This window comes from Anopheles merus, chromosome 3L (assembly GCF_017562075.2).
Source record: "Anopheles merus strain MAF chromosome 3L, AmerM5.1, whole genome shotgun sequence".
In the NCBI taxonomy this organism is placed as follows: domain Eukaryota; kingdom Metazoa; phylum Arthropoda; class Insecta; order Diptera; family Culicidae; genus Anopheles; species Anopheles merus.
In genome coordinates, this window is record NC_054085.1 from 10,174,693 (window position 1) to 10,193,698 (window position 19,006).

Genomic DNA, 19,006 nt, shown 5'->3' on the forward strand with positions numbered 1-19,006 from the left:
TTGGATCAGTTAAACGATTGGAAAAATATTAATTCTATAGAAGGCATAGAAGGGTTAAGGATCAGTTCCAAGATCCATGGAGCCCAAGTATCAATTCCAGAACCGGTGAAGATTTGAGATCCATTATCAGAATTGTATTGGAAATCATGATGATGATGAGCTGAATTTGTAAACGTGTATTTAAATCCCTCTAAAAAAACACAAATACATGTAACTATGTGATATTTCACAACAAAAATCCCTATCTCTCAAGAGACGGCACAACAGGATGAAAATTCCAAAAGAAACGAAAAACGGTCACATTTATTTATGGCAATTGTTCATACAATCCTTCCCTGTTCACCTACCAGCTTACAAAATACACGCTATTTACAAAACGGACGAACAACAAACAACGCAAAGGCTAGGCTAGGGCATGGGGGAGGGACTGTTATAATTCATTTTAGCACAAAAAGCATAAGAATTCGAACCGCTCTAAAACGCGATGAGATCAATTTCAGGATTTCGTATGGGCTATAATTTTATCTAAACATGGCTGACATTGGACGCCCATTACGTGTGTATGTGTGTGGGGTGGTTAAACGTTTTCGAGAATAACACGGGCGCATTGTGGCGTAAGTAGTAAGCAATACGCTTTGGCTAGAAACAGTTCACATCGGTAACAAAACACCTAAAATTACACGAGTGTACGAACAATGTGGCAAACTTTGGCATTCTTATGCGAGAATGAAAAAACGAAAAAACGAAAATTACATAGTATTAGTTCAAGTTCCAATAGGTAATTGCTGTGCGGCCGTTTATCAAGGTGCTCTTCTAACAAACAAACGAACGCGTCTTCGGGCTAAACCAGGTCCAGCGTGAACGTGGACGTGTGGAAACGGGGAGAAACTTCCAGCATAGTGTAGCTTAAAAATCACCTCGAAATGTTAGGTGTCTGTGAGAGTGTTATGTGTTTTGGGTTTCGTGCACCTATCTCACCCTATTTCAAACGTAACCTTCCATGCGAGTGAGTTGTTTGCGACGCGCCTTACTGACACGACGGTCGCCGTATCATTTGTACCGCTCGTTCGGATCGGTCTGATGTCTTTATTGGTGATTGGTTTTCATAATAATTTACATGCCTTTTCCCCGGGTGTGCTACCCGAAATGCAATATCGATCGCACACTTTTGTTTCTATAACTCAACCTGCTCCTGTCGTTCGAACGTTAGCAGCCGCCTGCTTCCCGCTGTCCCTTATTGCTTTGCTAATGCTTCTCCCCGAGCCCACCAGCACCGACCGCTCCGGCCACCCCCAGGCCGACCGCTCCTGCGGCATGTTGCTGCTGTTGTTGCTGCTGTTGCTGCTGTTTGGGCGACTTCTTTGGCAGCAGCATGCGCAGCGGATCTTTGTGGTAGCGTGCAAACACTTCGCGCTTGAACACCTCGAAGTACTTGCGATTGACGTTGTTCTGACGTTCGCGCCACGCCGGACGGCTCTTCTTGTTCTGCAGCCCCCAGTGCACGGTGAACAGGGGCGTCAGCACCTGGAACTGATAGCCTGCCACAAACATTTCGTACACCTGCGAATTGAAAAACAAATAAAACCGGTTTGAAAGAAATGCAGATCGATGAGTGAGCGTGAGCATGGTATCGTAATGACAAAAAAACATGGGAAAACTCTTCTTCACAAAGGAGAGAAAATAGAGGAAGCAATAAACAAAGAAGAAATATACTGCCACGAAATTCTGATGAGTCGCACCCCGACACTCCGTAGTTGGTAATTTGGATGGCATTGATTGCTTTATTTGTGTGAAACAATTGCGTGTTGATTAGAGTCGGTCAATTGTACCAAAGCGGGTTTGGGCATAAATGAAGGCGAAATTACGCTGCATAGATTGTAACACAACGTTAGGGATGTCTAAGTAAAATAAGAAGTGTTCCTACTCATTTCCTAAATATATGCAATGTAGCGCGGCAAAATACTCCTAAGTGTTGTAAAATTTCATTAGAGAATAATTTGCATACATTTAGGCGTTGTTTATTATAGCAAATGTAGCAGCTGTAGTCGAGTCAAAGCATTTACCGTGTAAAGCAAACTTACATAAATATCCTAATCAATACCGTCTGTCATGAAATATGGTCAAATATGTTTGAACGCCTTTAAAATATTACGCTATACTCCAATAAAGCAAATTTTATTTGACACAATGGCGTTAAATATCCCCATTCGTAACGCCCCTAACCCGGTCGAGATAAGTCAGCTACATGAAAATGTCATCCCAAAAGCCGATACTTGACGCGATAAATTACATCACTCATAGTCATATTTTCGGGTCAAATGCGTGTGTTTGGGCTGCTCGCTTATGGTCGCTATGTAAAGCACATAAAACAAAAAGTCCTAGTCAAACCTTGGTTAGTGCCCGTGTGCGTCGCACAGCGTTCATTTACAGCCCGCAGTGTGTCCTGCTCGGAAAAGGGTCACGTTTCCGTCATCATCCGCCGAAAGCAAGCAAGCAACAAAAAACACACCCACACCACGCCGGGACTATTTGTTTTGTTCGGACCCGGCTTTACATTCTTAGAAACAAAAGAAGCATCAACTGTGCTGTTTTTTTGACTGGTGCCGTTTTGGCTTTCCCAAACATCGTTACTAGCCTGATCGTAAAATCAAGAAGAGCCGAAACAAAACCTGAACCTGACCTGTGGACGACTTACGGGCAAGATAAACGGCTTCCGATTTGGTCGTGCATGCGTGCGAGCGTTTGCACCGAACCCAAAATCAATAAGAATTTCGGCAAGGATGCAAAACGTCGCCCCGCTACACGTCTGCTGCGTTACACGGTACATCAAATCCGTTGCAGGTTTGGACCCTCGAAAAACACACAAAAGGCTGGATGGAAAATTGCTCCATCAAGCAAACGGTTGCCTTACGAGAGGTCCGCCTTTTTTCCTGTGGCTTGATTTTTTTTGTTTTTTGTTTTGAGAATATATAAAGTGTGAAAATGCCCATAGACGGGGACGTTTTACGCTTAGCTCGTAATAAGAGCTGAGTGATACTGACTCTGACGCACTGTTTGCCTCTTCAATATCTTCACAGCTTCTACTTGGTGTCCTTTTCCCATTCTTTGCACTATTTTTGGTTGCGTTTGTTTGGTACAAAAACAATAATTCTTAACGTACGGGCACAAAACGACAACCAACGCCTCGAAAGGCCTGCAGTAATTCAAACGTTACTATCTACTGTTCGCGTATTTTTGGCGCTGCGTTATGAATTCCAAACCGTTGCCATCCCTATCCCTTCACGCAAACAAGCAACGCCACTATCGTAATGTGACAGAAATTGAATCATATAATATTTATTGAGGCACAAAAGGAAACCACACGTCTGGTAGGACGGAGCATAACAGGCGTGCGGTTTGCAATGGAAAGGGTTTTTATTCTTGGGACAGATTTTTACGTCTACGTTGCTGCTTGCACGCCCGATGGTGTTGGCACTGCTCCCAGAAATAACGTACCACCAACACCACCACGCAATAAACCCGGGACTGAATAGAGCATTATAGACGCAACCAGATATTCGAAGCTTTGCGCTCAGCACACTTTCCATCTCATCACTTAACTTCGGTGAACTTCGGGATCTGACTTCTTGCCGCGTGCAGGGACGGAGAACGTTATGTCGTAAAGTACTCGGTTTTGTGAAATTTAAGAACGGAGCACGAAACGGAAGATGATGCGCTGCCGGGACACAAACATGGGGACACAGAAAGTGTCCCTTTCCGTGGGGCCAAATCGACTCCTACAAAAGAGGGTCGAAAGGCAATGTTTTAATATAGTTTTTATCAATTCCAAACACGCGCTAGTTAAATGTGTCACTCCATGCAAAAGGGGAATCACACAGCTCCGGTCCCTTTCAGCCCATGTACGAATGTGCTGCACTGAGAAGAAACAGAACCACACAGACCGATCGGGAGGAAGTGTCAACGACTGCTTTCCCGTTTATTTCCCGATCGGTTGCAGGCGGGTTTAAACTAAGCCTCAACTGAAAAAGAAGCTCCGCTCAAGGTAGTTACGATTTCTTTTTCCCCGCCGTGCTGGGGCGTTGAAATTGGGAGACCTTTGAAATGGAATTCTCTTTCCCGTGCTCCTATTACAGGACTTAGTGTTCGGGAGCCCACAAAAAAGGGTTTAAGAATGTTCCCTCGTCACTAAACGAGATCATCAGTATTCAACGATCCGGGAATGTCCCAAGCATCCCGGGGAGCACTTTTTCTCTGCCTTTCGTTTATTGCAGCGCGTCCAGCAGGCCGAGCTAGAGGATCTAGCTGTATTTTGGGGAGGTATGTTTTGCGGACGAAACGATGACCTGAAACCGCGTCGACGGTATTATTGGAAAATTATCGAAAAACAAATGAGAAAAAAAGCACGCACACACTTTCTTTCGAGAAAGGGGCAGGAAAGCCAAGGCGTCAAGTGTTTGGGATGGCGCTGTAGAAGAGGCCAATACCGGTAAACGGTGAAATAATAATTGGATTTTTAAATAATTCATGTAAGCTGATTGGAAAGGGCGGGTAAAATCAAATAAACTTTGGTTGATCGAATTTAGTGCGTGGGACGGCCGGTGAGATGATAAGGGGCAAAATCACGAAAATAACAGTCTCAATTGCACAAGCTGGCAGGTTGTTGTTCTTAGTCTAAAATGAACGCAGTAGATGGTGTGTTTCGTAAACAAATTAATTTAAAACATGGTCTGAGGAAGATCATATTCAGTTGAGTAAATATAGTGTGGCTCATTTTATTGTATAAACCAAATGGCAAACCGACATTTGTTTTTAAAATGTGTTTAAAATGAACAATCTCTACCAAAATTAACTGTTTCATTAATTTGCCATAAAAGGTCAATCCATAAATGATGTAACGTTTACTGATGTAACGTAAATGATGTAACGATTCGTTTTAAAGACTCCAATACTGTAAATGAAACAATCCCAAGCAAAGAAATTAATGATTATCTCTGTGTGACTTCAACACAAAAAATATTTGTATTATATATCTCACACACGATTTTGCTCTATTTCTTATGATTTATTCACTTCATGTTCCAGTTACTTCAAAATTTGCTGAACTATTCCTGTGTATTAACCATACGATAGATGATTGAATTTTCCGATGAGATAAACATAATTTCTTATCATATTTCATACAGTGAATGCTCTTAAAATGGTCAATGGAGTTCTTTTCGACCATAAAAAAATGGAGTTTGAACAAATTCCATTCCATCATGGTAAAAACTATTCAATTCAACTTTGATTAAAACATTGAATTTTTCGTTTGTTCGGAATTCATCGTTACCATAACAATTAAATAATAATCTTAGTACTTCCATAGTAGCTCCAATCACAGCTCAACACGATTGAACACACCTCCGTGACACAATTGAAAGTAAAAACGAGATGTGCAAAGGAAAGTGTCGTTGAAAAATGTGCTCCTCCCGAGTAGTATGGCGTTCATCTCCAGGATGCAAACCACAGTGCAATGCACTCGTCACCCGTGTGACATTATGACAACTTCTAAACCGCAGACAGACGAAGCAAAAGCAGCGACGAAGAAGATGAGAAAAACACATTTGCATGGTAATGAAAATTATAAACTCACACTCGCCGCACAATCGCGCTCAGTACCGCGAAGGGTTTTATAGGAGCGGGAAATAAGTTGGAAAAGTTTGCCCTCCTTTTTCTCTTTGCATCTGCGGTTTGATATAAAGCTAAAAAAAGGACGCCATAAAATGCACAGCTCGTGTACACAGTGCGCTGTACTGTTTGTAATTAACAGTAAGAAGAAAAAAAAGAAACTGGCCCAAAATTGAGTGAAAATGAAATGAAAACAGTGCGCAATGTGCATTTGTCCCACTGCACAGCGTCCCATAAACTGCACACGCGCGCGTGTTTCGTCGGTCGGTCGGGAGTGCTTCCGTCTGCGGCTGGCACCGAGTGGCTCCGTGTTGGCTTACAGATTTAGGAACACTCGATGCTTAGTAGCGTAGCTGAAGAAAGAGCAGCCCTAGTTTTTTCCTTGGTGCAATGAAATACGAACTTCAAAAACTCAAAAAGCCATTGCATCAGTCGCACTCTACAATGTAGCAAAAAAAAAAGAATTCTCTCCAGAACACATACACACATTGCACATGCACTGGTTGCATCCAGGCGTGAAACCAATTTCCATAGCCAATTTGCAATCGTCGAAAGAGGAGAGGCCCACTCACGGACTTGGTGCTACAGTAGAACAGAAAAAAGAACACTCACAAGTACAGCGATTTGTCTTGCTCAAGCACCGGCAGCAGCGGCCAGGCAAAACCATTATCGGAGCCGCACTGTCGGTGATGTTTCGCTTGCAGGCCGGCCATACACGGCTAAACTATAAGCTAACGCTGGTGTTTTCTAGAGAAAATGAACCACCAAGCGGGCGATGCGTGCCGTACGAGCTGCGTCCCGTGGCTCCGTTCAGCATCAAAAGGAACTTTTAATTTGGAAGCTACGCGACGCACCGAGGACGGATCAGCTTTCCGCGGCAACTTTTGCAAAGGAGCAGCTGGAGAGGCTGCTTCGGGTACGTTTATGGCCCGCACATTGAACACTCTGCTTAAGTTGCCCAGCATTCGGCGGCTGCTGCTACGAAGCAAGATGATTTATGGGATGGATGGAAATTTCTCACGGAATCAATGAACCGGTTGATGTTTGAAATGCGTTTGAAAAAGTGGGGTGAAGAAATAAAAAAAAACACTGCATAGCTGGTGTTCTTCTGAATCTGAAGCGCTTCTGTCGCGGACAACAATTAATTTTGTGTGTTGCTTTCCGCGACTGCGCTTTCTTTTCTCTATGGACACACAGACAAGCCTTAAAACTCCGATCCGATTATCCGGATATGAACAATGTGGCAGCAAGTGAACGTGTGTGTATGTGCTTGCCAAGTTCGATTATGGCTGAAAAGAATGAGAAACTTTTAATGTTGCGCCTGGGTGGAAGTTTTGCTTTTCTATTCATAATTTTTCTGCCGGTGCTTGCAGCCACAGGAACCTATTATTCATTCTTGAGAGTGCAAGACGGGCGTAAGGATATGCTGGAAAGTTGTGTGTTGTATGAAATATATTTCTTGTGAGGGTTTATAACACATTAACTAACTTGTATCTGTTTAAAAAATCTAATAAGAGTAATTCTGATACTTAAATTATGCATTATTGTTTATCCCAATTTTGATTAAATTCAACGCTCGCTCAGTGAACAATTATTATTAATCCCAACATCCCAACGCTCCCAACTTACCTGGGTGTTGCGTGTGTATCCGTAACCGAGGAACCGCTCGTCGTGCGGCGGTACCGTGTCGGGTGCAACATAAAACGGTTCATAAAGAAACTCAAAGTTCGTCACATTGTGCGACACCTTCGTTTCGTCGCTCTCGGACACGTCTGCCTGCCACCTGCGAAAAGAGCAAACCGGTGAGCCGTTAGCGTTAAGGAGATAAAAAAAAGTGGCGTGGGAAGGGACGCTTCATCGCCTCATAAGATCCGGTTCATCGATCATTAACCGATTAAAACTTCCTAACCGCTCGTAAAAATCACGCAATTACTGCGAAGATACTGCTCGCAGCCACTCACTGCTATTAGCCAACCGACGCACAAGTGTCTTTCGTAACAAGGCTTTTTTTTTGTTTTTGCTATACTGACATCTTCTACTTCAACTTACACCCCGAACAATCGAGGGCAGTTTCAAGCAACCATGCACCAAATGAGAAGGGGTCGCAAAAGGTAGGTTGAAAATTATGCCATCGATGTTGTAAAAATCACTTTTGTTCGAAACAGCTCGTTTCGGTGGGTATTAAAATCTGGGTTAAGAATATTTTCCCACCGAGTACCCACGGAGCAGAGCATCGCAGTACACTTTTCTCGCTCCATTACCCCGACGACTTATTGCCGTCGATGATGACGCGCCCTTCAATACTGACAATTTTCAACAACAACCACTGCACTGCAAAACAACCACAAAAAAAACCTTAACCAGGAAACTGGTATCCAATATGGCCCTTCGCTCGGTTTGAGCACTCTTGGTTGGTTGGTGGGTCCCATGTGTCCCAGGGCCCGTTCGCATTACGGTACGCTACATGAAAATCAGAGCATCTCATCTTTTACGAGCTCTTAAATTAGAGAACTTATTTGAGGGGGCAAAAAACGAAGACGCTCGTGGTAGTGGTTACGCAGTTTTCCTCTTTTTTACTTTGTTTGGATCTGAGACAAGAGCGTCTTTCGTGCTATTTCCAAACAACGAAAGGAGAACGCGAATCGTAAAGCAAAGGAAAAGGGAGACGAATACAGCACACTGGCCAAGAATTCCTGCCACTTCGAACTGGCATAAATTATCGTAAAAAATCCTTACTTTGAACCGTAAACCATGCTAGCTCGTACCTACTTGGCACAACTTTGCCGCCAATTTTGATCGCCGCCAAATGGCCACGGACTGGCGTCCCTTTGAGCGATGAAGATATTTTATCTTGTCGCGCTTTGTTTCCCCTCCCTGCTAGCAGCTCGCGCCTTGCGATACCATCGTGCGGCCGTTCAACAGAAGGTTTCGCTTAACAGTTTAATTGTTTAATGGTGGACGTGGCGGCGCAGAAACTTGACGGAATCGAGCAGTCAAAAGTGAAATCAAAAAGTTTCGCAATAAAGGAAACCGTCCTTCGTGACGATTTCGTTTTGTATCATTGATTTTGATAGTGATAGTCTGATAAGATAGTTTATATGGCCGTTGAAAGAGCCATTCCAAAGAGTGGTACAGAGTTGCTATAAAAATGCCATAATGTGTGTTATTCTAGACGTACTTATAACTTGAAAATATAAAATCAAACTAACACAAATAATTATTTAAAAGAGTAATTAACTGTTGAGAAATCTAAAAATCTAATTCAAAATATAAATTAAAATTTGTGATACTTAAGGCAAAAAGAGCGGTTTCAATAGGATAAAATACATTTACTAGTTTCAGAAAAAATAGGTTTCAATAGGATAAAATACATTTACTAATTTCAGAAATGTTATGCTTTATACATACGTTTTTAGCAAACGTCAAACGATAAACCAGAGAAGTCAACAGTTATGCACATTTGTTATTTTACGTTGTTTTAGTGTTCGTTTTGTCATATATGTTGATTGTGATAGTCTCAAAGATCCAAAACATCTCGTGATGATATTTATTATCACAAAAACATCAGTGAAGTTAAGCCAGAGTAACATATGATAATATTGTCCCTATTATATTCGCTTGTTGACAATCACTGCCGGAATGTAATGGGCTCAGCAGACATTTATAGATTCCAACCACACACGTTCTCACCATTCAGTGTCATCCATCCAGAGACGCAAGCCAAGACAATCAATTACATCCCGGTACGCATCTAACCGGCCAGGACAACACTCACACGTAATAAGCAAAATTAAATCCTTTTCCTCCCTATCCATCGCTTGCTGATTGCATCTAACTCTCCTTCTGCCTCTTCTAGCTGTGCCACTTGCGCCGGGTTATCGGGAGTGATAAATACCGCACTCACACTTTTAGCACGATTACGGCGCACCATCAACGCTTGTTTTATTGCTACCGGTCCCACGGTGGAAAGCTTCCAATTTTATTACGCTCTCATCTAGCCGGACTGACCAAACCCCTGGATCGACCGGACATTTGTGGACAGATCCGACTCCGTACGAGAGATCCATCTTATCCTAACCACGTTTGGCACATTCCATTACCGATGGTGTTTCGCAACGCCGACTCACACCAGGGGCACATGCATCGTCACACACGCGAGGCTCTCCCCGGGCCGGAATTAATGATTGCATCAGAAGCGATGATAAATAACGGCACAGTGCAAATGACCCTTGCAATAATAAATCTTCCCCGGGGCCGGGCTTCACGCACTGTCGAACGTGAAAATCGAACGTCGAAGTGATTGTAACATGAAACAAATGAATAAACAGTCATTTGCACCCGAGAAACGGGAGAGCGAAGTAAAGGCAATCACAATCTGGCCAACTCAAGGCTGGTAATGAAACTGGTGAGGATGGAAAGCGCTCATAAAATGCGTCAGCCTTGTCATGAGAAAGTTGAATCAATTTACTTGCCGTACGTAGATTTTACGACCCACCAGCTTGTCCAAATGATACTCTATAAATTCGAAATCTAGTTAAGTTGGCAAGCTTTGTGGTTAAGTGGATTGAGCAACAGAGAAACAAAAAAAAGCAATCAATGCCACTATAGATTAATGATTTGCAACACGATTGATGATTCAAGATTAAGCAGATGCAGTCAAGCATACAATCTGCTTCAAACTTGTAAATGTGCATCAAGTTAGCCATGTACCACCAATGCAATGTGAGGTACTCGTTCAAACAGAGTTGTATGCTTAAAGAAACGGTTCATACTCAAATTCCAGAGCATGTTCTTATGCATAACTCTTAATGGACCTAGCTTTTGTAATTTACTGGTCCTGGAACTAGCATGAATTTTTCAACTAAGTCCACTTTTTCAACCTCCTACTGATCGCAACCCCATAATGATTACGTAAATGACATTTCACACATATTGGCCCTGGAACTTATCCTGCACTCATATCAATCCTGGACAAATTATTGAACCCAGGCGAGTCTTGGATCATCTCCTTGACTCATACAAACTGAAAATGATGCTGGAATAATTGCTTGAAAATGAGATTGAATTCATCACGGTACTGGAATTGATGGAAACTTCTCCTTCTTCATTTTGAACCTATCCCAGTCCAGACTCTCTCTTCAGGTCTTGACTCTGATCCTAAACCCATGCCGGCCCTGAAATTTATCACAATCTTATACTGTTCCTGCAACTGATCTTGAATCCATACTGGTCCTAGATCAGACCACGAAACCATATCAGGAAAACTGATACCGAAGGCAGTCCAGCCTTGGAATTGATAATTAACCTCTATCGGCTCTGGAACTGATCCTGATACCATCACGGTTCCGGAACCTGATCATGAATCCAAACAGATCTTGAGCCCATATTGGTCCTGAGACTGATCACTAGTTCATCTCGTTCAAGTAAATAATCCCAAATCTATATTTCCACTAGAACTGAGCCAAAACTCTTTCCGGTTCAACAACTGATTCAGAATCAATTTCGACCCTGGAATAGATCCTAAACACATGCCGATCCTGAAACTGTTCGCACCAGCCAGGAAAATGACGCTAAGCTCGTTATGATTCTGGAACTGATCACCATTTCATAATTGTATCGGGACTGATTAAGAAGTCAGACTGGTGCTGAAACCGATTTTGAACCCATACCAGTCTTTGAACTGATCCTGAGCTAATACTGTTCTTGTAACCCAATAAGTCTAGTACATAATCTTCTGCATTAGATAGACTAGATCAGTGGTCTCCAACCTGTGGTCCGTGGCGTTAAGAGACGTAGTTCTCATAGTCCGCAATACGCGTGGTCCGCGTTAACAGAAGTATTATTTTAGCTTATTGCTAAATAAGCTAAATAAGATTTAAACACATCAAAAACTTTGAACGAGGTCTACAAAATGTGTTCTTTCAATGGATGAGGGACGCAGCAAATGTATGTTCAAAGCCAAGTGGTTCGCGATCCTAAAAAGGTTGGAGAGCACTGGACTAGATAAAATACAGTAGAATAGATCCTAAGCCCATGAATCCATCCTTATCATGGAACTTATAGTGCACCCTTAGATCCTTAAACCTCATTGTGATCTTGAATCTTTTTTTATTCTGATACAAGAACCGTATCTATGCCTCCACAATAATGGTATGAATCATGAACCTGTCCCGAATCATACCCGATTACAGTAGCTACTTCGTTCCATTAACTGAATGATGCGTTGTTCCTAACTAGCATTTACAAATCAACATGGAAGCATTCTCATCTGGTCGAAACTTACCGGGAAAAGTTGGTCGCAAACTGGTTGTAGATAAACACCTTGTGATGGAACGGTCGCGCCAGCCCCTTGTTCGCCAGCCGTATCAGGTCAGTCTTGTTGCGCGGGAACCGCACCCGCTCGTCCAGCTCGTACGTCGGCACGACGAACGCGGTCAGGTGGTGCGGTTTCTGCTTCCGCAGAAACTTGTCCAGCTGCTCGGCGAAGCTGACGCTCGGCACGATGTCCACGTCGGTGAGAAACACGTACCCGCCCTGGCAACCCTTGCGCGCCACGTTGCGCAGATGGTTCTGCGGGTACGGGTTCTTGATGCGCCACTTGCTCGTGTCCGCCTTGCGCAGCTTCAGCAGATCGTTCAGTGTCGCCTCCGGTTTGGCACAGTCAAACTTGGTGAAATCGCTCACGTGCACGCTCTTGAGGTGCGTCGGCGCTCGCTCCCTTGGCAGCACCAGATGGAAGCTTACCCGCTCCCGGATCGGCCGAAAGCAGGCCCGCAGATAGGACAGGTAGATCTGCACCAGGTACAGCTCATCGTTGCCCGCCGCGAAGATGGCGGTCGAGATGGGGCCGGACCAGTGGTGGGCCACCTGCACGAGCGAGTAGATCTTTTCGAGCGAACTCTGCGTCGCCAGACAAACGCTGTACGTGTCCGACAGGTCGGGAAAGCGTTCGCCGACGACGGCGTAGTCGAAGATTTTGTACAGCCGGCGCGTATCCCACCGTCCCAGTCGTAGATCCAGCCCGGAAAATACGGCCTTATCCGTGCTGTTGGCCAGACTTTCGGCCAGCACGTACTCCAGACAGGTGGCCGGCGTTAGGATCGGGGCGCGCGGTACCATCGAGACGCCTTCCTCCACCTGGCTGCCGTACTGGTTGCAGTCGCCGCTGTGCAGCAGCCGCACGGTAAGGAACACATTGGACAGCGTTAGGGCTAGCACGCTTGCAATACTGAGGTTCCAGAGGCGGCATGTCTGTGAAGGAAAAATAAAATGGTTGATACAAAAGAAAAAAAGGTGTTGTGAGAAAGCTCCACCGGACGTGCCATCGTTAAGGTAAGTAAACAGTGCCCCGAAGTAAATTAAGTGATCGAAAAATAAAAATATTCGCCAACACGCGGGTCACGCTAGGAAGGTATTTGATTATTGTTTTATTTTGTTACCACTTCATCCTTCCGGCGTCCCAATGCAAACACTCCCTAATCTTATTTTCGATTATTTCCACCTTCCAAATAATCATCCATCGGAATGATTGCTTTACGGGTAGCGCATACCGCGCGGGCAGCAACAAATTGAACTGGCGGGTCGGGCACGCCGGGACAACTGTTGCATAATTTATGTCCGCCTCGTCCTAAGATTTTTATCCATTCAACCCGCGGGAAACGGGATTTGTGCCGCCAAAGTAACGACTAATCAACATGCAAAGCAGCGTCCGCACCGCCCACAAGCCTTCCTTCACAGTACACTTCCACGGAATGCGCAACTTTCGATGAGGAAAACTCTCCGCCACCCGTAGAGAGGAAAGATGCTGCTTGCAAACAACAACAGTGAGCACACACTCGCGCAGAAAAAAAGACACCGAAAGCAGCTGGGTAGCAAAGTTTGCGCCAGGTGAGCAGAACCATGCCACGGCTGATCATCGCGGGATTATTCAAACACCCGGGCCTGTCGCATTTGCTGAATAATTCAGCGCCGACTTTTCAGCGATGGATGGAGGGACACAGAGAGAGAGAAAGAAAGAGAGACAGTTTCACTTTCCTCCCAATTCCATCGGCTTCTTTTTTTCTTTCATCCTAACATGCCCTTTTGTTGTGAGGTCACACTTTATCTCTGTTGAACAAAAAAAGAAATTTACAAAACGGTACTCGCCCCTACCAATGTTCATGGCACGGTGAAAGAATTATGAAACGCGATTAGTCATTCCTGCATTATTTAATTTCGTGACAGAATGAAGACAAAGATGTTCCACGGCATGGTGGAAGGGAGGGAGGAAAGGGCAGGGGTCGTGACCAGGTTTTCGTCGAATGCTTGTACATTTATCAATCAGGATTATCGGGCGGGTAATTCTCACTCGCGCATTGCCATGAGGATGGCACTCGACGCGATGGCTGCTGCTAGTGCTCCGGTACGTGCGTGGAGCCTCATCAATCGGTACAGGTTGATTCATAAATCAGCGTTCCGGTTCCCCCTAGCCGTCGAGAGGCAGGGAAGATGTATTTTTGACTGTTAGTTGACGTCTTAACTGGGGCAGACGATACATCTCGGTTTATTAAAATGGAATCATCAAGATGTGGGTTCATTTTTAAACAAGTTGAATACATCGTTATTAGAGCTCTATGCTGCTCATGAAACAAGGTAGAAAAAGTGGGAAACCAAAGTATGTGCTGAAACGTATTTTACACATAGCGTGCTTTCTTTCTTACAGGTAGTTATCGAAATAAAAAGGACATATAATGTTACAATTTTAGTTTCCCAGACAAAAAAACTGTTTAACTTATGTTCTATTTCATTCTAAGTTACGTATGGCAAACAGCAAAAGCGAGAAACGTCTACAAACGAATGAAAGGATACCGCTCAGCACGAACTGTCAATATGTACATGTGTACATGTCTTCACTAATGTGTCTGTTCTTATGAGCGCATTGTTTTAGATTTTTTTGCAGTTAAATGCAGGGAGAGGAATCCTAAAACAGTACAGTTACTGCTCGATGCGATGCAAATGAATTATTAGGCGGGAAAGAGAATTAACACAATTCAGCAAGGATGAATCGTCTGTCGGCGCTGAGAGTATCCTTGGGTGTCCAAAAGTGGATTGGATTTTTTATAAAGTAAATTGTCTTCAAGCCGGTTTCGTGGTACAGTCGATAACTTGTACGACTTAACCACATGCCCATCATGGGTTCAAGCCCCGAATGGACCGTACCGCCATACGTAGGACTGACTATCCTGCTATGGGGGGATCAATAAGTCACTGTAAGCCAAGCCCACAAGAGTGGTACAGAAAGAAGAAGAAAAAGAATAAAAAGATCTTTATTACCATTTTTTTCAAGGATTTAATCCAAAAAACAATGATTCGAATATCAATAAAATGTTGTCGGCTTTTGTTCAAGTCACTGCAAAAGAGTGGGAATTTTTATTACTAATATGTCTACTGGGTTTTACGATGAAGCTCAAGACCGTGGGACACCTAGATGAATCGTCATGAGTCAGTTGGAAGACCGCGGAACGATACGTGAAAATGTTGACAATACCGGGAAATGCGAATTTGTATCGCAAGACCGTGGCACATTTTTCTGGGAACATTATCGCCTCCTAGGGACATATGGTCTGGCATGCAAGTTTTCTTGCACCTTTTATGTCCAAAAGGAGCTGACATAATAAATTACAGGATTTTAACCATCAGTTTGGGAGAATCAAGATTTATTCTATTGGTTGAGTTCCTCATATGTAATTTAATTCCTTACCAATGAAGCATCTGACATATTTTTCTTCTGCGGTACAACAACCGTTGCGAGTCAAGGACTGCTTGTACCACTAATGAGGTTTGGCTATCAGGGACTTATTGATTACCCTTAGCAGGATACAAGTGAAGCGAGTTGACAACGGTACGGGACGATCAATTTGACCTATTGGATTTCAAAACTTGTTCTTTTGGTCGAACAGAGTGAGAAATCTTTTTAAAATGAAATAAACTATTGAAATTATTGTATGCTATAGCATGTCACACTTCATTCAATATTCTAGCAGGAATCTTAAAGCTCCAAAATGTAGCTGAAATAAATCCTAGAGGGGTATTATGATTCTCGCCAATTTTTATGTGAAGTTTTGACAGGTTTTTGGATAACCTATGCATAAACATTGGGCCAAGAAAGGTTAGTAATTGTTTTACTCGGTATTTTGAAATTTCTTCAAAGCACTAGAACACATTTCTAACAGAACAAACGAAAACAAATCGATTTGGAAACTGTAAATTTTGAACAAACTGAACAAACTTTAACTTTATCATACAAACAAGCACTATTCGGTTATTCAATTTCGTCGTTTCAATAACACAACAAAACATAAAACTCAAAACAAATCAACACAGCAAGTGAAATACGTTGATATGATTTGTTGAAATAGCACCTTAAACAAATAAAAAACGATCTTAATACCATCGAATCTTACATTATAGGGTAATTATAGGGCGAGCCCAATTATACAATGTTAAGCTCATTTTTAACATTGTTTAACTATAGGGACACTATAGGGTAAACACGGACACGTTAAGGAAAATGGTAAAAATCTAGGTATATTTAAGTGCAACGATCAAGAAAATGTGCATACATTGTCTTTAACTTATGTTTTATCAGAAAATGTGTTGAAACTTTCAAGTTTTCATCATTTTTTATGTATGAAAAATATGAAATTTAATCATATATTTTTTTGTGCATACATTGTCTTTAACTTATGTTTTATCAGAAAATGTGTTGAAACTTTCAAGTTTTCATCATTTTTCATGAATGAAAAACATGATATTTTTTCGTGCAGTTTTGAAATGTTCGGGTAAGACGGACACCTTATATGGGAAAGATGGACACCATCAAGGGTAAGATAGACACCTATAAAAAAACGTTGAAAATTGAAAAGGTTTATAGTATGTTAACATATCCTATTGCTTTAACAGCTGACGTTGCTCTAGCTTATGACAACAGATCTTTCTTTTAGGAAATAGAATTCCTGAGCGATGTCGGAGCAATGCCTCATCTTTTGTTTTGCTTAAAGTTGTCCAAGTCGTGACAAGATATTGGATTTTGTGAAGCGCCTCATCAGCGCCGAGCGAGTAATAGCAGAACGAATGGCTACTATTTTGACTGGTGTTTCTCGCCTATTTCAAAACTTTCTCTAGTTGCTGATTGGTTGATAGCTTCGGAATACCCTTATTTGAGCTATTTGAAGAAATCTATTCTTTACCAATTGATATAAGAAATTAAATAAATCAATAAATTCGGTGTCCATCTTTTCATACAATAAAGTGTCTGTCTTTCCCGCCTTAGTGTCAGGATGTTCAAACTACCAGAAAACAATATTTTGTATTGCTTTCATTCTCGTTCTTTCGCCAGTTTTTTTTCATTAATGATCACGACTACTTATTCATGAAGTAAAACTTCCGGAAATATAAACAATACAAGTTGTAGAGCTGAAGATTCGCAGTAGTCAAATTCGATCCACCCTTGTGCACCCTTGTTTAAAAATTTGTCTTTTTCGTGGATTTAAACAATTTTGCATGTATTATGCCAAAGATGTTCTCAAATGTGTTGTTTAACTTTAAGTTAGGATGCTGCATTGTTGATTTTTTTCATAAATTTCCTTTTTCATGCATTTATGAGAAGTGTCCATCTTACCCAGTGTTCGTCTTTACCTACCATCCCCTAAGTAAAAGTTTGACGACCAACTGAAATTCTGATGCTTTTCTGAACTTCGTTCAATCTCAACTGAACTTTTGATTTTCCCAATATTAACGTATATTTATATTACCCAGGTTTGTTTCTTCGATGAAAATTTTGTTGCAATTAAATTGTTTGGGACCTCGTTTTAATTGATAAAGTATCGGGATACATTATTGGCATATACATTCAAACTATGTTTGTAAATGAAGGTACAAATCAAAGTCTAAACTCCATACAGCAAATGGATCAAATTGCGGGTATCACTTGTTTAGTTACGATTGAACGAAGGTAGAAAGAAAGGCTTCAATATTTCAGTAAGACCTTAAGTGTAATAAAGTTGAATATAGTTTAAAAGCAGCTTAACATTGTTTATTTGGGCTCGAAAACGGTGTAATTGGTCTAATTGGGTTAATTGATCGATTATTGGTCATATTTTTCACTTGTCTGGTTCTTGTTTTGATCTAAAGCTTGTTACAAATCACGAAGATTGTAAGTTCATTGATTGTTTGAAATACAATAATGCTCGCCCTCCTCCCACCGCCCTGGAAACTATGAATAAAAAATCTATTAAAAACCTCCCGTTTCCTATTTCAGCAACTTACCTGAAACATTGATTATGATTGGTGATCTACAACTAGCGGCACAACAGTGAACAAAACGATCATCACTCGATGTCGCACGGTCGGAATGCTGGTTTGTTTCGTTTGAACTTCTCGATGAAATAGACGTCCTTTGTCTTGCACGTGCTGTCGTATTTGCGTATCTCAGCGCACTTCTCTCGCTCATTAGCCCACCCCAAACTACACTGTCTCACTTGAGGCACAAAACCACACAACTTTTCGTACGAGCCAACAATCTCACACTGTGTGTACACAGTACGAACGGCTACCAACGAAGGCTACCAACATACCGTTAGCACGCCAGCTGCAACTGCTTCTCAAACAATCTGCGGTCACATTAATGTTGCAGGACAATATTGCTTTTTCTTGATGGAATCATCTATTTTTGAAGCACGCCGTATTGCCGCTGCATGTAATCACAGCGGCGGCGACGTTCACCGTACGTCAACGATAAGAAAGGGAAAATCAATTTATCGATCGAGTTATGATGCACTCGCTGGGCAGACACCTTCTGGAAGTAGCACAGGCAGAGCCACACTGGCTGCGAAACACATACAAATCCGTGTCGGAGGAAGCGAATCAGAGATGCTTGAGGTCACTTCTAATGAGTTTGAAGGTCCGCTCGAAGGACCTTGGAGCTTGGAGCCAACACACTATCCAACTAATGCACTGTTGTGTTTACGATGTTACGAGCTCCATATACACATTTTGTTGGTAAATTTGTTTTTTAAAACGACCGCAAACAGCATTAATTGCACAGATATACAATCTTCTTTATCACAAAACCTTGTTAAGGGTAGAAATGGTGACTGTTTCCAAACAAACACACACAATTTTCCAATCTTACATTGAGCGTGCACGCCTTTATTTTTATTTCCACGTTTTGACAGTTTCATGACAACATGTAAGCGGTGAAAGAATAAGACAACAACAACAGTCGGAAAGGTTATTTTCCACTGTCAACGACGTATCCTTGCCCTCTTCCGAAGCGGAATCAAATAACCCAACGTTTGAT

The 19,006-nt window shown here is 42.3% G+C and overlaps 1 protein-coding gene across 1 annotated transcript; it reads right to left on the reverse strand.

The window, feature by feature from the left end:
• Positions 1–269: 269 nt before the first annotated feature.
• On the reverse strand, positions 270–18,945 carry LOC121600109 (beta-1,4-glucuronyltransferase 1). The gene is made up of 4 exons (XM_041928419.1): positions 17,974–18,945; positions 11,951–12,918; positions 7,297–7,450; positions 270–1,560 (listed from the first exon to the last, which is right to left on the reverse strand). The coding sequence occupies exons 1-4, from the start codon at positions 17,980–17,982 to the stop codon at positions 1,246–1,248; spliced, it is 1,446 nt and encodes a 481-aa protein (XP_041784353.1). The 5' UTR covers positions 17,983–18,945; the 3' UTR covers positions 270–1,245.
• Positions 18,946–19,006: the final 61 nt, after the last annotated feature.

Coding starts and splice junctions, on each gene's coding strand:
- LOC121600109 (XM_041928419.1), bottom strand. Junction 7,451..11,950: donor TTTGCGACCAACTTTTCCCG/GTAAGTTTCGAC, acceptor CTCTTTTCGCAG/GTGGCAGGCAGACGTGTCCG. Junction 1,561..7,296: donor GATACACACGCAACACCCAG/GTAAGTTGGGAG, acceptor TTCAATTCGCAG/GTGTACGAAATGTTTGTGGC.